The sequence below is a fragment of the Saccopteryx bilineata genome, chromosome 3, assembly GCF_036850765.1.
Source record: "Saccopteryx bilineata isolate mSacBil1 chromosome 3, mSacBil1_pri_phased_curated, whole genome shotgun sequence".
NCBI lineage: Eukaryota > Metazoa > Chordata > Mammalia > Chiroptera > Emballonuridae > Saccopteryx > Saccopteryx bilineata.
In genome coordinates, this window is record NC_089492.1 from 121,344,592 (window position 1) to 121,362,516 (window position 17,925).

General features: G+C 43.1%; 2 protein-coding genes and 1 pseudogene across 2 annotated transcripts in view; 1 reads left to right on the forward strand and 2 right to left on the reverse strand.

Annotated features, from left to right (window-relative positions):
• PELI1 (pellino E3 ubiquitin protein ligase 1) overlaps positions 1–17,925 on the reverse strand; it is a 1,042,993-nt gene that overhangs the window by 960,085 nt on the left and 64,983 nt on the right. The gene's annotated exons all lie outside the window — the stretch shown is intronic.
• SLC1A4 (solute carrier family 1 member 4) overlaps positions 1–17,925 on the forward strand; it is a 40,066-nt gene that overhangs the window by 1,444 nt on the left and 20,697 nt on the right. The window contains exon 2 of the mRNA XM_066267247.1: positions 10,908–10,950. Within this exon, the coding sequence (XP_066123344.1) occupies positions 10,908–10,950 (43 nt within the window). The remainder of the gene's footprint in view (positions 1–10,907; positions 10,951–17,925) is intronic.
• Positions 5,796–6,095, reverse strand: LOC136328725 (large ribosomal subunit protein eL30 pseudogene; annotated as a pseudogene).

The window sequence follows — 17,925 nt, forward strand, 5'->3', positions numbered from 1 at the left end:
CTTCACTGCTTTCTGTGACTCTTACAAGTTGCTTTTCATCCCTTGAGACATAGTGCCGTTTGTGTGGATTACACATGTCAGCCTCTCCTTTCTTCACTAGCCCAGAGTTCACAGATGGGAAAATTGCAGCCTGGAGGCATTTGCTGACCTGGCCAAGTGCAGCTGAGTGAGCAGCTCAGCTGGCTCCCACTCCAGGTTTCCAGTCCGGAGCCTTGGAGAGGTATGTTTTGTCTTGAGTCACTGAGGCAAAGCTAAGGCTGTGAAAAACAGCAGACCCTGGGCAAAGTAACTTGACTTCCTGCTGTTTCCATTTCTCCTTCTGGAAAATATGATGACTGTCTACCACTCAAGAGAAAGAGTGTTCATTTGAAACTACAGCAACAACAACAAAAAAAATCCAAGACATTACATTGGAAAATAAAAATCTCTGATGAGGCAGACCAGGAAGTTCTTACAAAATACTTCTTACCAAAAAGGCAGGTGGAGGTGGTCTGTTGCAACTTTGATGATGTCACAGCCTTTGTTTAGGGTTTGGCAGCTTGATATCTGGAATCTTAGAGATCCTTAAAATTTGAGGACTGGCTTATAGGTGGGTATTGAAAACAGTCTAATGAGGTTGAGAGTATATTTGGCTCTTCAGTATGTATATCTGTCAGCTGTCCTGGGAGAGAATGCAGTTATAGGGGTTAAAGGATTCTTATTTGCAGGGATCAGTGGCCCATGGAATGGCTGTGGATGCACAACTCTGACCTGTTGGTTGTACCCCCAAAGTGAGGCTCAGTAGCATTCTCACCTCCAAGAGAGACCATGGCCCCAAAACAGGGTGATACGAGGGGCTACTTTATTACCACCAGCCCCAGAAGGGTTCACTTATTTCTTGGTTGTGGCTTTCTCGTTTTAGACCCTTTAGCTCCTGCTTCTGAAGTGAATGGTGACCAGCATCATGGCTTAGCAGCCAGTCTAGGTGCAGACTTTTCAGTGACTTGCGCTGCAGATACAGGGAAGGACTGAAAGAACCTTTGTCGTGGTTTGTTAGGGATAAGTAGTGTTTCATAATGCTTCCAAAGCCAACCTCATTTAATCCAGCAGCTCACGGATAAAGGTAGTAAGGTGGTATGATCCTATTTTATGACTGAGGAAATTGAGCCATAGGGAGCTTAAGTGATTTGCTCAAGATCACAGAATAGTTTATCAAAGAGGGATTAGAACCATGAGTCTCTGTGCCCCACAGTTCAGGGCTCTCTTTGTCCTAGTCTGCCCTCCCCTACCTAAGTCAACGTGTCATAGTAACGACACCATCTGCTTAATTTAGTCCCATAGTCTCAGAAATGTTTGCTTTCAGCCAAAAGAGGAACCAGGTAAGGGTTTGTTTGTTCAAGGCAGATACCCACTTCCTCTTTAAAAAAAAAAGAAGAAGAAGATCAGCCCCTTTAATGAAAGAAAGTGTGCAGCTTCGTGCAGCTTCTCAAACGTGGCTTTCACACTGAGCAGCTTGTGAGAGGAAACAGTCCTGAGCCATTTGGAAATACTTCCTAGGTCTGGGAAGACTGGGTAAAAAAAATTTTCATTGCTTCCTTCAAAGAAACCTCACAGATGTCGATTTTATGTGACTCTGGGCATGTTCCCTGGCAAAGGCAAAGCATGATCCTTTTTGCCTGTGGGCATGTGAATGAAATGGGAATCTACCAGTAAATACTCCGTTTATCCAGCAGGCCCTCACCACCGACTGCCCACAACTTAAACACCTGGAAGGAGTGGGAAAGGTCTCTTAGTGCAGTGCAGACTTTCCTAAAGGCCGTGACCTTTCCTGGTCGTCTCCTGCCCCCAGCTGCCACAATTTCTAATTTGTTGTTGTTGTTTTTCCAAGATATAAGTCAGAAAGAAATGAAGCCAATAGGTAGTCATTATGCCTTGGAGAAAATTCAGAATGCCATTACCAAATGGTTTGATTTCCTACCACACAATGGGTTAGGAATAACAAAGTAGACTGGAAGTGGGTGTGAGGTGCTGGCACTTGGAGCAGGCTCTTTGAAAACTGAGAAGTGACAGTGGATAGCAACTGCCAGGTGGCAGAGTCACAGTCTCCTCCTAAGCAGCCTGGAGCTTTTATGCCTGAAGACCCGAAAGAATACCGGACTCTCAGAACTAGGTGTGACCCAAGTGACTTTTCATCCAAGATGAAATGGTTTGGGTACCAAAGAGACAGACACAGTTTATCAGGAACCCAGTCATTGTGAAAGTTCTTAGTCCCGAACAACGCTATTGATTATGAGTCCTGCGCCATGTCTATAACTTTCTGTGCTCTGGCTTCCTCATCTTCACAGTGAGGATCATATAGTACCTACCTCACAGGGTTGTTTTGAGAGTTAAGTGAGTTATGTTTGTAGAGCTCCTAGGACAGGACAGACTGACCCAATATGTGCTAGCTGTTGTTATAAATGGAGCGATATTACAGAAAGATTGGGGTTTTCCCCATTCACAGCTAATGAGGGTGGCCCTCTTTTTATAGTTTGAAATAAATGAGTGTAATGGGGAAGAAAAGGATGTCTGGGAGAACTCAAGATGACTTGTGGCTAACATACTCTTTAGATATACTGGGAAACCATATGGAACCTGGAGAAAAGCAGTGAACAGTGACTGACTGTTTTGGACTAATAGAATCAACACTAGGAAATGTGGAAAATGGAAAAAAGTCCAAACTAAACACAGAAGAGCCTTCCACTCTGAAATGGGGAGGAAATCTCACATGTGCTCCGTGACATTTCAGTTTCTTTTCTAACTGTGTTACCCATTTATGGTCTCCAAAGCTGATCTCAGCTCTAAATGGAAAGCACTGAGGCAGCTGGCTTTTAAACGCTCATCTGGGTGCTAAAAATTGCAGTTTTCAAGTAGAAAACCTAAGGCTTATCTGCAAAGGAGACAGACAGAGACAGCTCCTGGGCCAGGCGCTGTCGGCACTGGCAGCCAGGAGAGTGGCCCTGGACCGGTGTCTTTTGCAGAAGTTTAGGAAGGTGCTACCATGTGCCTGGTGAGCACAATTGAGATTTTGCCTGTCGCTCTTTTTTTCTAGGAGCCGTGTTTGTTCTTGTGCTCCTTTTATCAACAGTGGACCCTGCTATGAGCCTTTCCCTTGGGAGGGGCTTACTTTCCTTCCCAAGGACTGGTATGAATATGATACCTCTCAAGCTGCAAAGAACACATTTCTTCAATAGGTGCAAAGAAAACTATTGGAGATAGAGGTCCAATCTTAGCCCCTAGATCACAGTCAAGAGAGTGAATAGCCCTGGCCGGTTGGCTCAGTGGTAGAGCGTCGGCCTGGCATGCAGGAGTCCCGGGTTCGATTCCCGGCCAGGGCACACAGGAGAAGTGCCCATCTGCTTCTCTACCCTTCCCCCTCTCCTTCCTTTCTGTCTCTCTCTTCACCTCCCGCAGCCAAGGCTCCATTGGAGCAAAGATGGCCTGGGCGCTGGGGATGGCTCTATGGCCTCTGCCTCAGGCGCTAGAATGGCTCTGGTTGCAACAGAGCAATGCCCCAACAGGGGCAGAGCATCGCCCCCTGGTGGGCATGCCAGATAGATCCCAGTCGGGTGCATGCGGGAGTCTGTCTGACTACCGCCCCGTTACCAACTTCAGAAAAATACAAAAAATAAATAAAAATAAAAAGTAAAAAGAGTGGATAGTGGATCATTCCTTTTAAGTGTTCACGATGGCAGGTTATTTGATCTATGCCTATGTATCTCTCTTCTATCGGCAAGATGAAGACTAGGCAAGTCTAACAAGGACCCAAATTAATGGAGGTTTCTCAGCCAATCTACTCACTAAAATGGTAGCTTGTAATTTTTTATTTTATTTTATTTTTTAGCGAGGTTGGGGGGACAGATAGAGACAGACAGACAGGAAGGGATAGAGATGAAAAGCATCAGTTCTTTGTTGTGGCACCTTAGTTGTTCATTGATTGCTTTCTCATATGTGCCTCCAGCCAAGCCATGACCCCCTTGCACAAGTCAGCAACCTTGGGCTTCAAGCCAGCGACTTTTGGGCTCAAGCCAGCGACCATGGGGTCATGTCTGATCCCATGCTCAAGCCAACAACCCCATGCTCAAGCTGATGAGCCCACATGCTTAAGCCAGTGACCTCGGGGTTTTGAACCTGGGTCCTCAACATCTCAGGCCAATGCTCTATCCACTGCACCACTGCCTGGTCAGGGTATAATAATTTTTTTTATGGTTTTAACCCAACATCATTCCTTCTACTACCCAGTAGACCACCTTAATAATTCAAGGACTGCAAAAAACATATACCCAGAGAGGTAGATTAAGAGCAGACACTGAAGTCAATTACCTGAATTTGAATCCAGCTCTGCTTACTAGCTGTGCGGACAAGTCCTTTAGCCTCTCACTGCCACAGTTTTCTCATCTGTAAAATGAGGCTAATAATAGTACCTACTACGTAGAATTGCTAAAAGGAATAAAGGACTTAATATTTGAAGGTCTTGCTAATACTCTAATGTCACCCAGCTTCTCAGGCTGCTTGATTCAGAGAGTGAGTGCTGTTCTTAGCTTTATTTCCTAAAATGTCCCCCAGCCCAGGGGCCCAGCATTAGCCTTTGCAGCTGGAATCCAAAACTGAATGTAGGCCTTAAAAAGAGCATAGATTAGCCCTGGCCGGTTGGCTCAGCGGTAGAGCGTCGGCCTGGCGTGCGGGGGACCCGGGTCCGATTCCCGGCCAGGGCACACAGGAGAAGCGTCCATTTGCTTCTCCACTCCCCCCCCCCCTTCCTTCCTCTCTGTCTCTCTCTTCCCCTCCCGCAGCCAAGGCTCCATTGGAGCAAAGATGGCCCAGGCGCGGGGGATGGCTCCTTGGCCTCTGCCCCAGGCGCTAGAGTGGCTCTGGTCGCAACAGAGCAACGCCCCCTGGTGGGCAGAGCGTCGCCCCTGGTGGGCGTGCCGGGTGGATCCCGGTCGGGCGCATGCGGGAGTCTGTCTGACTGTCTCTCCCCGTTTCCAGCTTCAGAAAAAAAAAAAAAAGAAAGAAAAAAAAAAAGAGCATAGATTACTCCCCACCTCCCACTTTCCTGAACGTGTAAGTCCACTACCCCACCCTTCCTCTGCTCCCAGCTTGGTCAGAGGTACCAAGATCAGAAGGAGCACATCCCTGCTAACTGACTCTAAGACACTAACAGTAAACACCAGGGATGATAAATATCAGATGTGTGTAGCGTGAGCCATATCCTGTTCTGAAGAGTCTTTGAAATTTTCATAAATTCAGTAAAGAATTTTTGAACGTAGAGGAAATATTTGGGAACAAAAGATATACTTAAGCAAAAGTAAATTGTTTTACATTCTTCTCAGCTAGATCAGGGAACTATGTACCACCCCTGACAATAGGATCAGAGGAGTAAATAGTAACAGATGTGTAAAGAAGGAACACTGAAGTTTTTCATCATGGGAGCTGCATGAGTCTGTAGGGTACTGCCAACTAAAGCTCTGCTGTCACCAGTTCAGCCTCAGCTCAGATCAGTTTTTCTGGTTGTTTTAAGTCATGTGTCCAGGATTCCTATAGCTCTGGAAAGGTGTGTGGATTCATTCTCTCCCAATTTGGTCTGATTTGTGTCTCTGGATTTAGTATCACGGTCTTAGAATTCTTGCAAATGTTTTTGATTTTGAATCACTATAAGAAATAACATTTTTTGTGTGTGCTTTTTAAACCAAGCTCTGGCCAGTTTTATTAAAGAAAAATTTTGCACAATTTACTTCTCACCGGTCTGTTCTGGCATGCTTCTAACGATACCAGAATCACCCGATCAGTGACAGCCAGTATGCATACTTGTAGCATTTTCCACATGCTGTGCCCAATTTCATCTTATTGCCACTGTAGTGATGGACAGCAGTCTTGGCCAGCATGGCATGGTACTCTGTTTCAGATTTCCTCAAGAATGGACAGCTGTTGGCAAGGATGATCGATTTTGCTTTACCTTCTCTGATCATCTTCAGAGTTTGCTTGTACCTCAGCATGTAATTTCCACTTTTCATGACAAGTTGGAGCCTAGAGTTGATTAACTCTGGCGACATTTTCCTCTTCTTTGTGGCCACCATCTTCCTGCCTTAGGTGTGGGTGGCCCCGACCAAAATGGCCAGGGAGCAAGGAAGAAGAAATACATTTAAATTTATGGCAGCCACACACATGCACCCTGACCCCACATACACAGTCTGAAACACCAGTTTCACAAAACAGCATTTCAAGTGTGATACATACTGATATGTTCCATTCTGTCTAATGTATTACATCTTTTATAAAATGCTAAATGAGGAGGTTGAACTTGGTCACCGCTAAACTTTCTTACAGCTCAAATGTTTCTTATTTTGAAAGCCCACAAAGTTGATGTGTAAATGTGAGGCGTGGGGGAAATGCCTGAAGACGGAGCTCTGGGGAGCAAAACTGCCTGCATGATGAGCACCTGATGCCTGAAACAGGATTGCTCATAAGTTAGAAAAACCTGGAGTTCATAGCAGCATCTGAGTTTGAAAGGAGAGAGGGGAAGAAAGAGTACAGAGAGGATAAAGTTGGAGGACTGACACTGCCCAACTATGAGACTTAGGATAAAGCTACTGTAACGGAGATATTGTGGTATTGGCAAAAGAATAGGCAACTAGACCCATGGAACAGCATAGAGAGACAGAAATAGACTATCACAAATATGGCCAAGTGATCTTTGACAAAGGAGTAAAGGCAATAAAGTGGTACAAAAATAGTCCTTTCAACAAATGGTGCCGGAATAGCTAGACATCCACATGCAAAAAGAAAAAAGGAATCTGGACAAAGACATTGCACACTTCATAAAAATTAACTCAGAATGAATCACAGACCTAAATGCAAAACTACAAAACTCCCAGAAGATAGCATAAGAAGAAACCTAGGTGACTCTGGGTATGCACATGCCTTTTTAGATACAATACCGAAGACAATCTTTCAGATGTTTTGCTTTACTCCCACAGCCTCAGCTCCTTGCCCCTTGGTTTGGGCAGGAGAGGACTGCTCCTATTTCTGGTCTGTGGAAACCAGAGGAGACAAGGGGAAGGAATATGATTTTGTGGGTACATGAGATTCCGCTCACTAACCCTAGGCAATCCCCTTTCCACGAATTACTATCTGAGAGTTGAGCTATGTAGCCTAAAGAAAGTTCAGTCATCCCATTGAATGTAATTCTTTTTAGCTGTAAAATCTCCTTTGCAGTTTACACTGTTTGTGTGTGTACGTGTGTGTGTTTATCTTTTAAGCATTTTGACATATGATTTATATACAATGAAATGCCCCATTTTAGGTGTACAGATTAGTGAGTTTTGATTGCGAACTCATTTAACCATGCCACAATCCAGACACTGAACATTTCTGTCACCAATGTTCCTTCTCAGCAATCCCCACTCTCTACTCCTGGCCCCAGGAAGTTTTGGATAGAATGTTTTGCTTCCTACCCCTGTAGATTAGTTTTGCTTTTACTAGAGTTTTGTATTAATGGAATCATTCAGCATGTATTTTCTTTGTCTGGCTTCTTTTGCTCAGCACAATGTTGAGATTATCTGGGTTGTGCATATCAGTAGTTGATTTCTTTTTCTTGTCGGGTAGGATTCCATTTGTGTGGGTTTATCATAGTCTGCCCATTCACCTGTTGATGGACATTTACGTTTTGGGCTATTAAGAATAAGACTGTTCACTGTGCAAGTCCTTTCTACAGTCATATATTTTAATTTTTCTCTTGGGTAAATATCCAGGAATGGAATTGCTGGGTCATTTGGTAAGTGTATGTTTAACTTTATAAGAAACTGCCAGACACCTCGTTTTCTTCTTAGGAAGTTGATATTTTTTGGCAGGAGTGGTTGCTTTGCCTCTAGTATTGTCTGTACCTCTCTGTTGGATTTTGTAGAGTAGATACTATAGACTATCTGAAAATAGGTTGGTGTGTCAGTGACTGTTTGGTCTGGAAATTCTGGGTTAGGGTCAAGGTCCATTCTGGATGAGACAGTATTGGATTATTGCTCATGCTAAAGAGCCCAGGCAGGCCAGCTAGCAGGGTTTAAACAAATAGTGCGTGTTCTTTGGAAGAGAGTGTGTTTGAAGGCTGTGGGAAAGACTGTGCTTGCATCAATTGAGGATACTGCTAATCCCCAAAGGATGCTGAGGTACATCCAGAGGAAGTTGTTCCCCATGGAGAACTTGGAGGGCTTCCAGCTAGCTCATTCTTAACTTCCCTGCTCTCTTCCCAGTGGCCAGCTCAGTCCTGGAACTATTGTGAGTTGTCATGTGGTGTGTATAGAATAGGGAAATCTTGGCTTAGGACCTATTTCTGCTTCTAACTAGTATAGCAAATGGAAATGAGATCCCAAACCTACCCCACAAGTTTGAAATACGTAAGAAAGGTGCTTTGTAATGGAAATAACAGGCAAATGTTGGCTACTGTTCATCTAGACACTAAGGAGTAGTCAGTACTCATTGCTAATCTTTTTCTACCTTTTTTAAAAGTAAATATGCTTGTGATAGGACTCAAATTTCTGATCACCATTTTGTAATGGTTAATTCAACTGAAGATCACATTTTGTCTGCATAAATGCAGGCATATACTAGCTGGTATTTGCTAAATATGTTAAAAGCAATTCTGGTTTCATAGGCAAGTATGTTTGGAAAATGCTGTGTTGCAGTCTCTACCTGCTGGCTGTCTTGTGGAATCACTCTGAATGTCATTAAGTTGTTTTTTATCTCGTTAATCCTGTTAGCTAGTATATTAGTTATATAATGCACAAATTTAATGTTATCAACAATTTAGCAACTTAAAATCACGCACATTAATCTCACAGTATCTGTAGGGTCAGGAATCCTGGCATGACTTAGCTGGGTCTTCTGCTTCAGAGTTCCTTACAAGGCTACAGTCAAGGTGTTGGCCTCAGCTTGGGTCTCCTCCAGAGGCTCAACTGGGGAAGGATTCACTTCTGAGGTCACATAGTTGTTGGCAGAATTCGGGTCCTTGAAGTTTAGACAGGGAGCTTGAGTTCCTAGTGGGCTGTTGGCCAGAGGCCACGCTCAGTTTCTTGCCATGTTGGCCTATCCTACATGGCAGCTTGTTTCATCAAACATTCAAGCTCAGAAGTCAGTTAAGAGTCTTCTCACAAGATGGAAGCCACAATTTTACATAATCAAATCACAAAAGTAACATTCTATTACCTTTGCTCTATTCTTTTGCTTAAAAGCAAGTCACAGGCCCCACCCACACTCAAAGGGAGGGTATTACACAAAGATGTGGCTTCCAGGAGGCCATCTTCACCTCTGCTTGCCAAAGTGGGTTGCAGTCAGACTTGCCTCCCTCTGAAACCTAATCTACTGCAAAGAGTTGACTACAGATTCTAATGTTAAGTAAATAACTCAACCACAGAAGTAAGAATTAGTGCATAAATCTGGCACAAATTGTAAAGGATGATTCAGAGTTGCTTACTCTTCTAGATTTATTCTTATCGGCAGTGGGTAGAACAAAGGTCTGTCAGGGATTTTCTCATGTATCAAGACCAAAATCCTGCACAGAGCCTGACCCCAAAGGAGGCCCTCAGTAAAAACTGTATGACTAGACTTTGGTTTCAAGACATAGCTTAAGGCCCTGGACAGTTGGCTCAGTGGATAGAGCGTTGGTCCAGTATGCGGAAGTCCCAGGTTCAGTCCCCCATCAGAGCACACATGAGAGCAACCATCTGCTTCTCTTCCCTTCTCTCTCTCTTCCCGTTGGCGATTGGTTCCAGCCATCGGCCCTGGGCCTGCGGATAGCTCAGTTGATGGCCGCATTGGTCCCAGACGGGGTTGCCAGGTAGATCTCAGTTGGGCACATGCAGGAGTCTGTCTCTCTATCTCTTCTCCTCTCACTTAAAAAAAAACAAAAACAAAAACCAAAAAACCATAGCTTAACTTGATAGGCTTTATTGCCTTGCTTTTTTACCCTTTTTCTTGAAATGAAATTCATAAATAGAATTTACCTACATGCATAATTTCAAAACATTAAATGACTTAACTGTAATATAAAAGACAAGAAAATTTGTAATTTAAAATATGGTGTTTTAATTTGTAAATGCTTGAAAACAAAGTGATTAGGTGCTTGCTTCTGAATTTAGATTTACTATTAATGGCACAGCTATAATGCAGACTTAAGGACTCAAATTCTGTAATTTGCCAAGGGCAATGTGATTTTTACAGAGTTGAACAATTTTTGGAAACATTCAGAACAAAACAAAAACATAATTATCCCACATTTTACACAATAGTTGCATTACTAGAAAAATTCAGTATATGTTCAAATTATGTAAAAACTACCTTGTTTTGGGGTTAGTTTAGGCTCAGGTAATTATAAGGTTTCACCTGCAGGTATGTCATATAGTATGTTGGAAAACATGAGGGCCTTGAGACCATTTATTGTACAAAACTTTGTCACACTTAGCAGAATGAATGGCTGGGACCTGGCACTATCCCCTACTCCAAGTCCCTCCAGGAATGCTCCCCAAGTATAACCACAACGAAAACACTCCCATGGATTTCACTAGGAGGCAGCACTACTCCCCATTGAAAACCACTGCAATAGGGCTTAACTAATTGGGAAAAGGAAAGTGACAGGTATTCTGATTTGGTTGAACACAGTTAAGCCTAAACATCAAGGAGTACCATGAGGGAGAGGAGATAAACATTGGTACACTCAAGTGTCTATTATGGCCCAGCAGCTGAGGCATAGTTTGGTGTTTAGACAAGCAGAAGACCACAATAATTGCTGGAGGTGAAGAGAGAAGTACTGTATGTTAGGCTGTCAGGAATGGGCATCTTAAAGTGGATACTTTGAATGCTGAGTTTTAAGAATACTGATGACATGCTTCTTTTTCCAACAGAAACCTGTTTCCCTCAAATCTTGTGGTTGCAGCTTTTCGAACGGTAAGGCTTGATGCTTTGCTAAAAATTATAAAAATTTAGCCCTGGCCAGTTAGCTCAATCAGTTAAATTGTTATCCTGAAACACCAAGGTTGAGGGTCCAATCCCCAGTCAGGGCACATACAGGAAGCAATTAATGAGTGCACAACTAAGTGGAACAACAAATGAATGTTTCTCTCTCTCTCTCTCTCTCTCTCTCTTTCTCTCTCCTTCCCTTCCTCTCTCTGCCTCTCTAAAATCAATAAATTAAAAAGTTATAAATATATGAACCTTTGGTGGTGTTGGGATGTATAAATTACTGCTATGGAATTAGGTAAGGTGGAAGAGGGAGAGATCGTATTAACAAAACTTGGTAACATTAGTCTAAGTTTTATAGATGGGCCCCTGGTATAAAACAAACAAAACAAAAAACCTCAACATTTCTCTAAAATATCCCACTGGTTCCAACATCTTTTCATATCACCTGAGAAATACCCTCAAATCACTATTTGGGGCTCTCTTAAATAGTTTAGAATATTTTTAAGTACAATTTTACCTTTTTTCTGATTATAAAGGTAATACATGCTCATTGAAAAAAATTTTTTTAAATGAGGTTCAAAAAGTTGAATAAAATGAAATAAAAATTACCCATATTCACCACCAAGAAGAACATTTTGGTGTACATCCTGCAGCTCTGTTTTTTCTATGCTTGCCCACATGTTTTAAAAATAATTACACAGTACATATTGTTAGTATGTGCATATACTACACATATTGTTGATAAACTCTTTCTTAAAGCAGTATATTATGAGGATTTTCTTCTGTCATTAAATATCCTTCTGCACAATGTAATTGGCTGCCTTCCACTGGATGAATGTACCATAATTTTACTCCATTGGTTTCTTATTGATGGACATTCAGGTTGTTTCTAGTTTTTCCCTAATTTTAGCAATACTGCAAGTAATATCCCTGTGGCCATGCTTTACAGAGAAGAAATATAAAGGTCTAGATTGGATGGACTAATCTAATGGCTATTATTAAGCAAAGACTTTTCTGATTCTATTTATAGCCTCTTAAAAAAAATCTGCAGCCTGACCAGGTAGCATAGTGGATAGAGCATCAGACTGGGACACAAAGTACCCAGGTTCAAAACCCCGAGGTAGCCGGCTTGAGTGTGGGCTCATCCAGCTTGAGCGCAGGCTCACCAGCTTGAGCATGGGGTCACTGGCTTGATTGTGGGATCATAGACATGATCCCATGGTCGCTGGCTTGAGTCTCAAAAGGTCACTAGTTTGAAGCCCAAGGTCGCTGGCTTGAGCCCACGGTTGCTGGATTTAGCAAGGGGTCACTTGCTCTGCTGCAGCCCCCTGGTCAAGGCACATATGAGAAAGCGATCAATGAACAACTAAGCAGACTAAGGAGCCACAATGAAGAATTGATGCTTCTCATCTTTCTCCCTTTCTGTCTCTATCCCTCTCTCTGTCTCTCTCTCTTATCTCTGTCAAAAAGAATTTGCATACAAGAACAGCTGTTGCTTGTATATATAATGTGAGACAGGAGAAAAAGAAAAGGGGTTTTCTCTATGAGGTGTTAGGGCCTGTCACATGTGAGGGGGGTTTTGTCTTTCCTGCCAACCTTGCTCACAGGACCATTAACACCTCTCCCTGTCTAAAAGCTTGATAAATCAAAGCTGAGAGAGACCAAAGCTCCTCAGAGGCTGGCACACAACAGGCCTCTCGGTCTGTACCTCCTAATGTTCTGCCCTGGACAGTTCAGAAGCCAGGCTGTGAAAAAGTCAGGTTGGGTATTTTATAACAGATTCCCTCACAAGTGCATGCCTCCACAGTGAGACACCTGTGTGCATTCTGCAGAAGTATGTGAAATCAGCTGTAGGGCAAAGTTGGAGAGATGTTTCACTTTGAGAAGTGGGTCTCCCAGAATACTTGTCCAGAAAACTCCATCTTGCCTGACATTCATTGCTTTGGAGAGTAGAGGCCCAGGGCATTTAGAAACAGATTCTGTCTATGGCCATACCACCCTGAACGTGCCCAATTTTATCTGATCTTGGAAGCTAAAGAGGGTCAGGCCTGTTAGTATTTGGATGGGGGAAAACAGATTCTGAAAAGCAGTCACAGTCAAACAAGTTCTGGAACTAAGTGGGGCATAATTAAATGAATAAAAATAAAATGACACGTTGAAAAGTGAACATGGGCCTGACCACTGGTGGCGCAGTAAAGAAAACATTGGCCTAGGACACTGAAGTCCCAGGTTCGAGACCCCAAAGTCTCCAGCTTGAGCACAGGCTTGCCAGCTTGAGCGCCAGGGTTGCTGGCTTGAGTATGGGATCATCAACATGATCCCATGGTTTCTAGCTTTAGCCCAGAGGTTGCTGGCTTGAAGCTTAAGATCTCTGGTTTGGAGAGACTAGAAGATGGCGACAAAGTAGGCAGACATTACAACTCCCACCTCCCAGAACCAAAGTGGATTACAACTTAACTTGGGAACAGTCATCTTGAAAAACCAACTTTGAACTAAACTAAGAGGAATCTATAACCAAGGATCACCAAAGAAGCCACACCAAGACTGGTAGGATGGGCGGAGACGCAGAAAGGGCTGCCCCACTCCCAGGAGTGAGCGGTGGCCCGGAGGGTCTCTCACAGCAGGGTGGGTTGTCCAGAGAGTTGTGGGTCTTCAGGGTCAGGACCAGAGCCCCAGCCAAGCCCCAGAGACTAGAGGAGGTATATGGATAGTATTTAGCTGAAAGAACAGCCAGGTTACTGTCTGCCAGAGGGAGACAGAACTCTCAGACCCAGGTTCCGTCTTAAAGGGCCACACAGAAAATCTCGTTCATAGCCACTTACCCGGGGCTCCAGGAGCGGGGAGTGTTGAGAGGACTGGAGTTGCAAGAGGAAAGTGTAATCTCAGAGGCACAAGGAGAGACTGTGGGAGACAGCCACCCTAACCCCTGTATGAGTCACTCCCCAAACCTAAAGTGCCATTTTTCCTGGGAGAAGCGGCATCAGCAAAGGGAAGCAATTACCCTGCCCACCAGAGGCTCTCCTACTCCAGTCAGAGAAAAGAGTTGCTTAGAAGCAGGGGGCGCATCAGGGACATAGGTTTTGAGTGCTGAGGTCTGGGCCACATGCCCCACCCCACGCTGCTGAGTACCCTCCGAAGGGCAGGCGGGCCAGCTACAGCAAGATGGCCCACACAGTGGGTGGCGGGGGGGCAGCACCCAGTGAGGTGACCCAAGTGGTGGCTGGGGCATAACCCAGTGAGGCAGACCACATGGCAGCATGTTTAGAGCCCAGTGGGGTGGCCTGCATGCCTGCCCGAGCACCCAAGGAGGTGGCAGTGGCAGCGGTGGCAGGCTGGCCGACAGACCACACCTCACAAATACAGAGGCAACACCAACTGGCCAAGAGTAGATAAAAGCCAGCCTAGGAGTGCAGCTGATATTTACAATGGCACCTAGACCCAACAGAGGCAGCCACAAATTCTGGATCACCTGTAGCTCCAAGAAGGTTGCTAAGGGCCAGTCATAAGCCATGACTCCACTGGTCTGCACCAGGGCTGGCACATCCAGCAGCCAGATACGGAGAGCATCGGTTCAGGACCTAACAACCCTAGTTAGAGTAGTATCTTAAGGAAGGGCTCCTCATACCTGCCCCAGCTAAAGCATAGAAAATGCCAACACAAATAGCAAAAAGAGCAGTAGCAGCAGACAAGTATCCCACAGCAGCGGATTACAAAAAACAGCTGAGGCCAACCCAAGAAGAGCTAGAAACAACACAACTGGAAGCTGGAGGCAGACAACACCAACCCTATACTCAGCTAGCTATACAAACAACACACCCAAAGGAGCAGTCTATACACATACAAAATGGGAAGACAGAGAAATGCAATCCAAATGAATCAACAAGAGAAATCCCCAGAAAAAGAACTGAATGACATGGAAATAGCAAAGATACTGGATGCAGAGTTTAAAATAATGATTGTTAGGATGCTCAAGGATCTTAGAGCAACAATGAATGGACATAACGAGCAACTAAATAAAGAGATAGCAAGCATCAAAAAGGACATTGAAATCATAAAAAATAATCAGACAGAAATGACAAATACAATATCAAAAATGAAGACTACACTAGAAGAAATTAAAAGCAGGCTGGATGAAGCAGAGGATAGAATCAGTGATTTAGAGGACAAGATAAACAAAAGCATGGAAGCAGAACAGCAAAAAGAAAAGAGGATCAAAAAATCTGAGGAAACTCTAAGAGAGCTGTGTCACAACATGAAGAGAAACAATATCTGAATCATAGGGGTTCCTGAAGGAGAAGAGAAAGAACAAGGGATAGAGAACCTGGTTGAAGAAATCATAGCTAAAAACTTCCCTAAATTGATGAAGGAAAAAGTCACAAAGTTCAAGAAGAACAAAGAGTCTCATTAAAGAGGAACCCAAAGAAACCTACACCAAGACACATCATAATTAAAATACCAAAGCTAAGAGATAAAGAAATAATACTAAAAGCTGCAAGAGAAAAGCAATCACCTACAAAAAGCCCCCATAAAGATGACATCCGACTTTTCAACAGAAACACTTGAGGCCAGAAGGGAATGGCAAGAAATATTCAAAATAATGCAAAACAAGAGCCTACAGCCAAGACTTCTTTATCCAGCAAGGCTATTATTTAAAATTGAATGAGAAATAAAAAGCTACACAAACAAACACACAAAACTCAAGGAATTCATTACAACCAAACCAGTGCTGCAAGAAATGTTAAGGGGCCTGTTGTAAACAGAACAAAGGGGGAAAAATCTAGAAAAAGCGGAATGTAGATTTAAAAAATAAAAGGGCAATAAACAACTACATATCAATAATAACCTTAAATGTAAATGGATTAAATGCTCCAATCAAAAGACATAGGGTAGATGTGTGGATAAGAAAACAGGACCCATACATATGCTGTCTATAAGAGACCTACCTCAAAACAAAAGATACACATAGACTGAAAATGAAGGGATGGAAATAAATATTTCATGCAAATGGAAATTTTTAAAAAGCTGGAGTAGCAATACTTATATCTGACTGAATAAACTTTAAAACAAAGGCTATAGTAAGGGATAAAGGAAATCACTACATAATGATAAAGGCAGCAATCCAACAGGAAGATATAACCATTATAAATATCTATGCACCTAATATAGGAACACCTAAATATATAAAGCAGCTTTTGATGGACATAAAGGGCAAGATCAACAGTAATACTATAATAGTAGGGGATTTTAATACCCTACTAATATCAATGGATAGATCCTCAAAAAAGAAAATCAACAAAGAAACAGCAGCCTTAAAGGACACACTAGATCAACTGGATTTAATAGATATCTTCAGAACCTTTCACCCTAAAACAGCAGAATATAAATTCTTTTCAAGTGCTCATGGTACATTTTCTAGGACAGACCACATGTTAGGACACAAAACGAGTCTCAATAAATTTAAGAAGATTGAAATCATATCAAGCATCTTCTCTCATCAGAATGGCATGAAACTAGAAATCAACTACAATAGAAAAAGTGAAAAACATTCAAACACTTGGAAACTAAATAGCATGTTATTAAATAATGAATGGGTCAACAATGAGATCAAAGAAGAAATAAAAAATTTCCTTGAAATAAATGAAAATGAACATACAACTCCTCAAAATTTATGGGACAAAAGTAGTCCTGAGAGGGAAGTTCATAGCATTAGGGGCATACCTTAAGAAGCAAGAAAAAGCCTGACCTGTGGTGGCATAGTGGGATAAAGCATCGACCTGGAATGCTGAGGTCGCCTGTTCGATACCCTGGGCTTGCCTGGTCAAGGCACATATGGGAGTTGATGCTTCCTGCTCCTCCTCTTTCTCTCTCTCTCTCTCTCTCCTCTCTGGAAATTGAATAAATAAAATTTTTTTTTAAAAAAAGCAAGAAAAAGCTCAAATAAACAACTTAACCCTGCATCTAAAAGAACTAGAAAAAGAACAGCAGGTAAACCCCAGAGGAAGTAGAAGGAAGGAAATATTAAGATCAGAGTGGAAATAGCCTGACCAGGTGGTGGCGCAGTGGATAGAGCATCGGACTGGGATGCAGAAGGACCCAGGTTCGAGACCCCGAGGTCGCCAGCTTGAGCACGGGCTCATCTGGCTTGAGCAAAGAGCTCACCAGCTTGGACCCAAGGTCACTGGCTCCAGCAAGGGGTTGCTCGGTCTGCTGAAGGCTCACGGTCAAGGCACATGTGAGAAAGCAATCAATGAACAACTAAGAAGTCGCAACGCACAACGAAAAACTAATGATTGATGCTTCTTATCTCTCTCTCCGTTTCTGTCTGTCTGTCCCTGTCTATCTCTGCCTATGTAAAAAAATAATAATAATAAATAAATAAAATGAAAAAAAAGATCAGAGTGGAAATAAATGACATAGAGGCTAAAAAAAAAATATAGAAGATCAATGAAACCAAGAGCTGGTTCTTTGAAAACATAAACAAGATTGATGAACCTTTAACCAGACTCACCAAGAAAAAAAGAGAGGACTCAAATAAATAAAATTAGAAATGAGAGTGGAGAAGTAACAACCTACACAGCAGAAATACAAAGGATTGTAAGAAAACACTATGAAGAACTGTATGCCAAAAAATTAGACAACCTAGGTCAGTCGTCAGCAAACTCATTAGTCAACAGAGTAATGATTGAAATTTCTTTTGAGAGCCAAATTTTTTAAACTTAAACTATATAGGCTGGCCCTGGTTGGTTGGCTCAGTGTTAGAGCATCGTCCTGGCATGCAGGAGTCCCTGGTTCAATTCCTGGCCAGGGCACACAGGAGAAGAGCCCATCTCCTTCTCCACCCCTCCCCCTCTCCTTCCTCTCTGTCTCTCTCTTCCCCTCCCGCAGCCAAGGCTCCATTGGAGCAAAGTTGGCCCGGGCGCTGAGGATGGCTCCATGGCCTCTGCCTCAGGCGCTAGAATG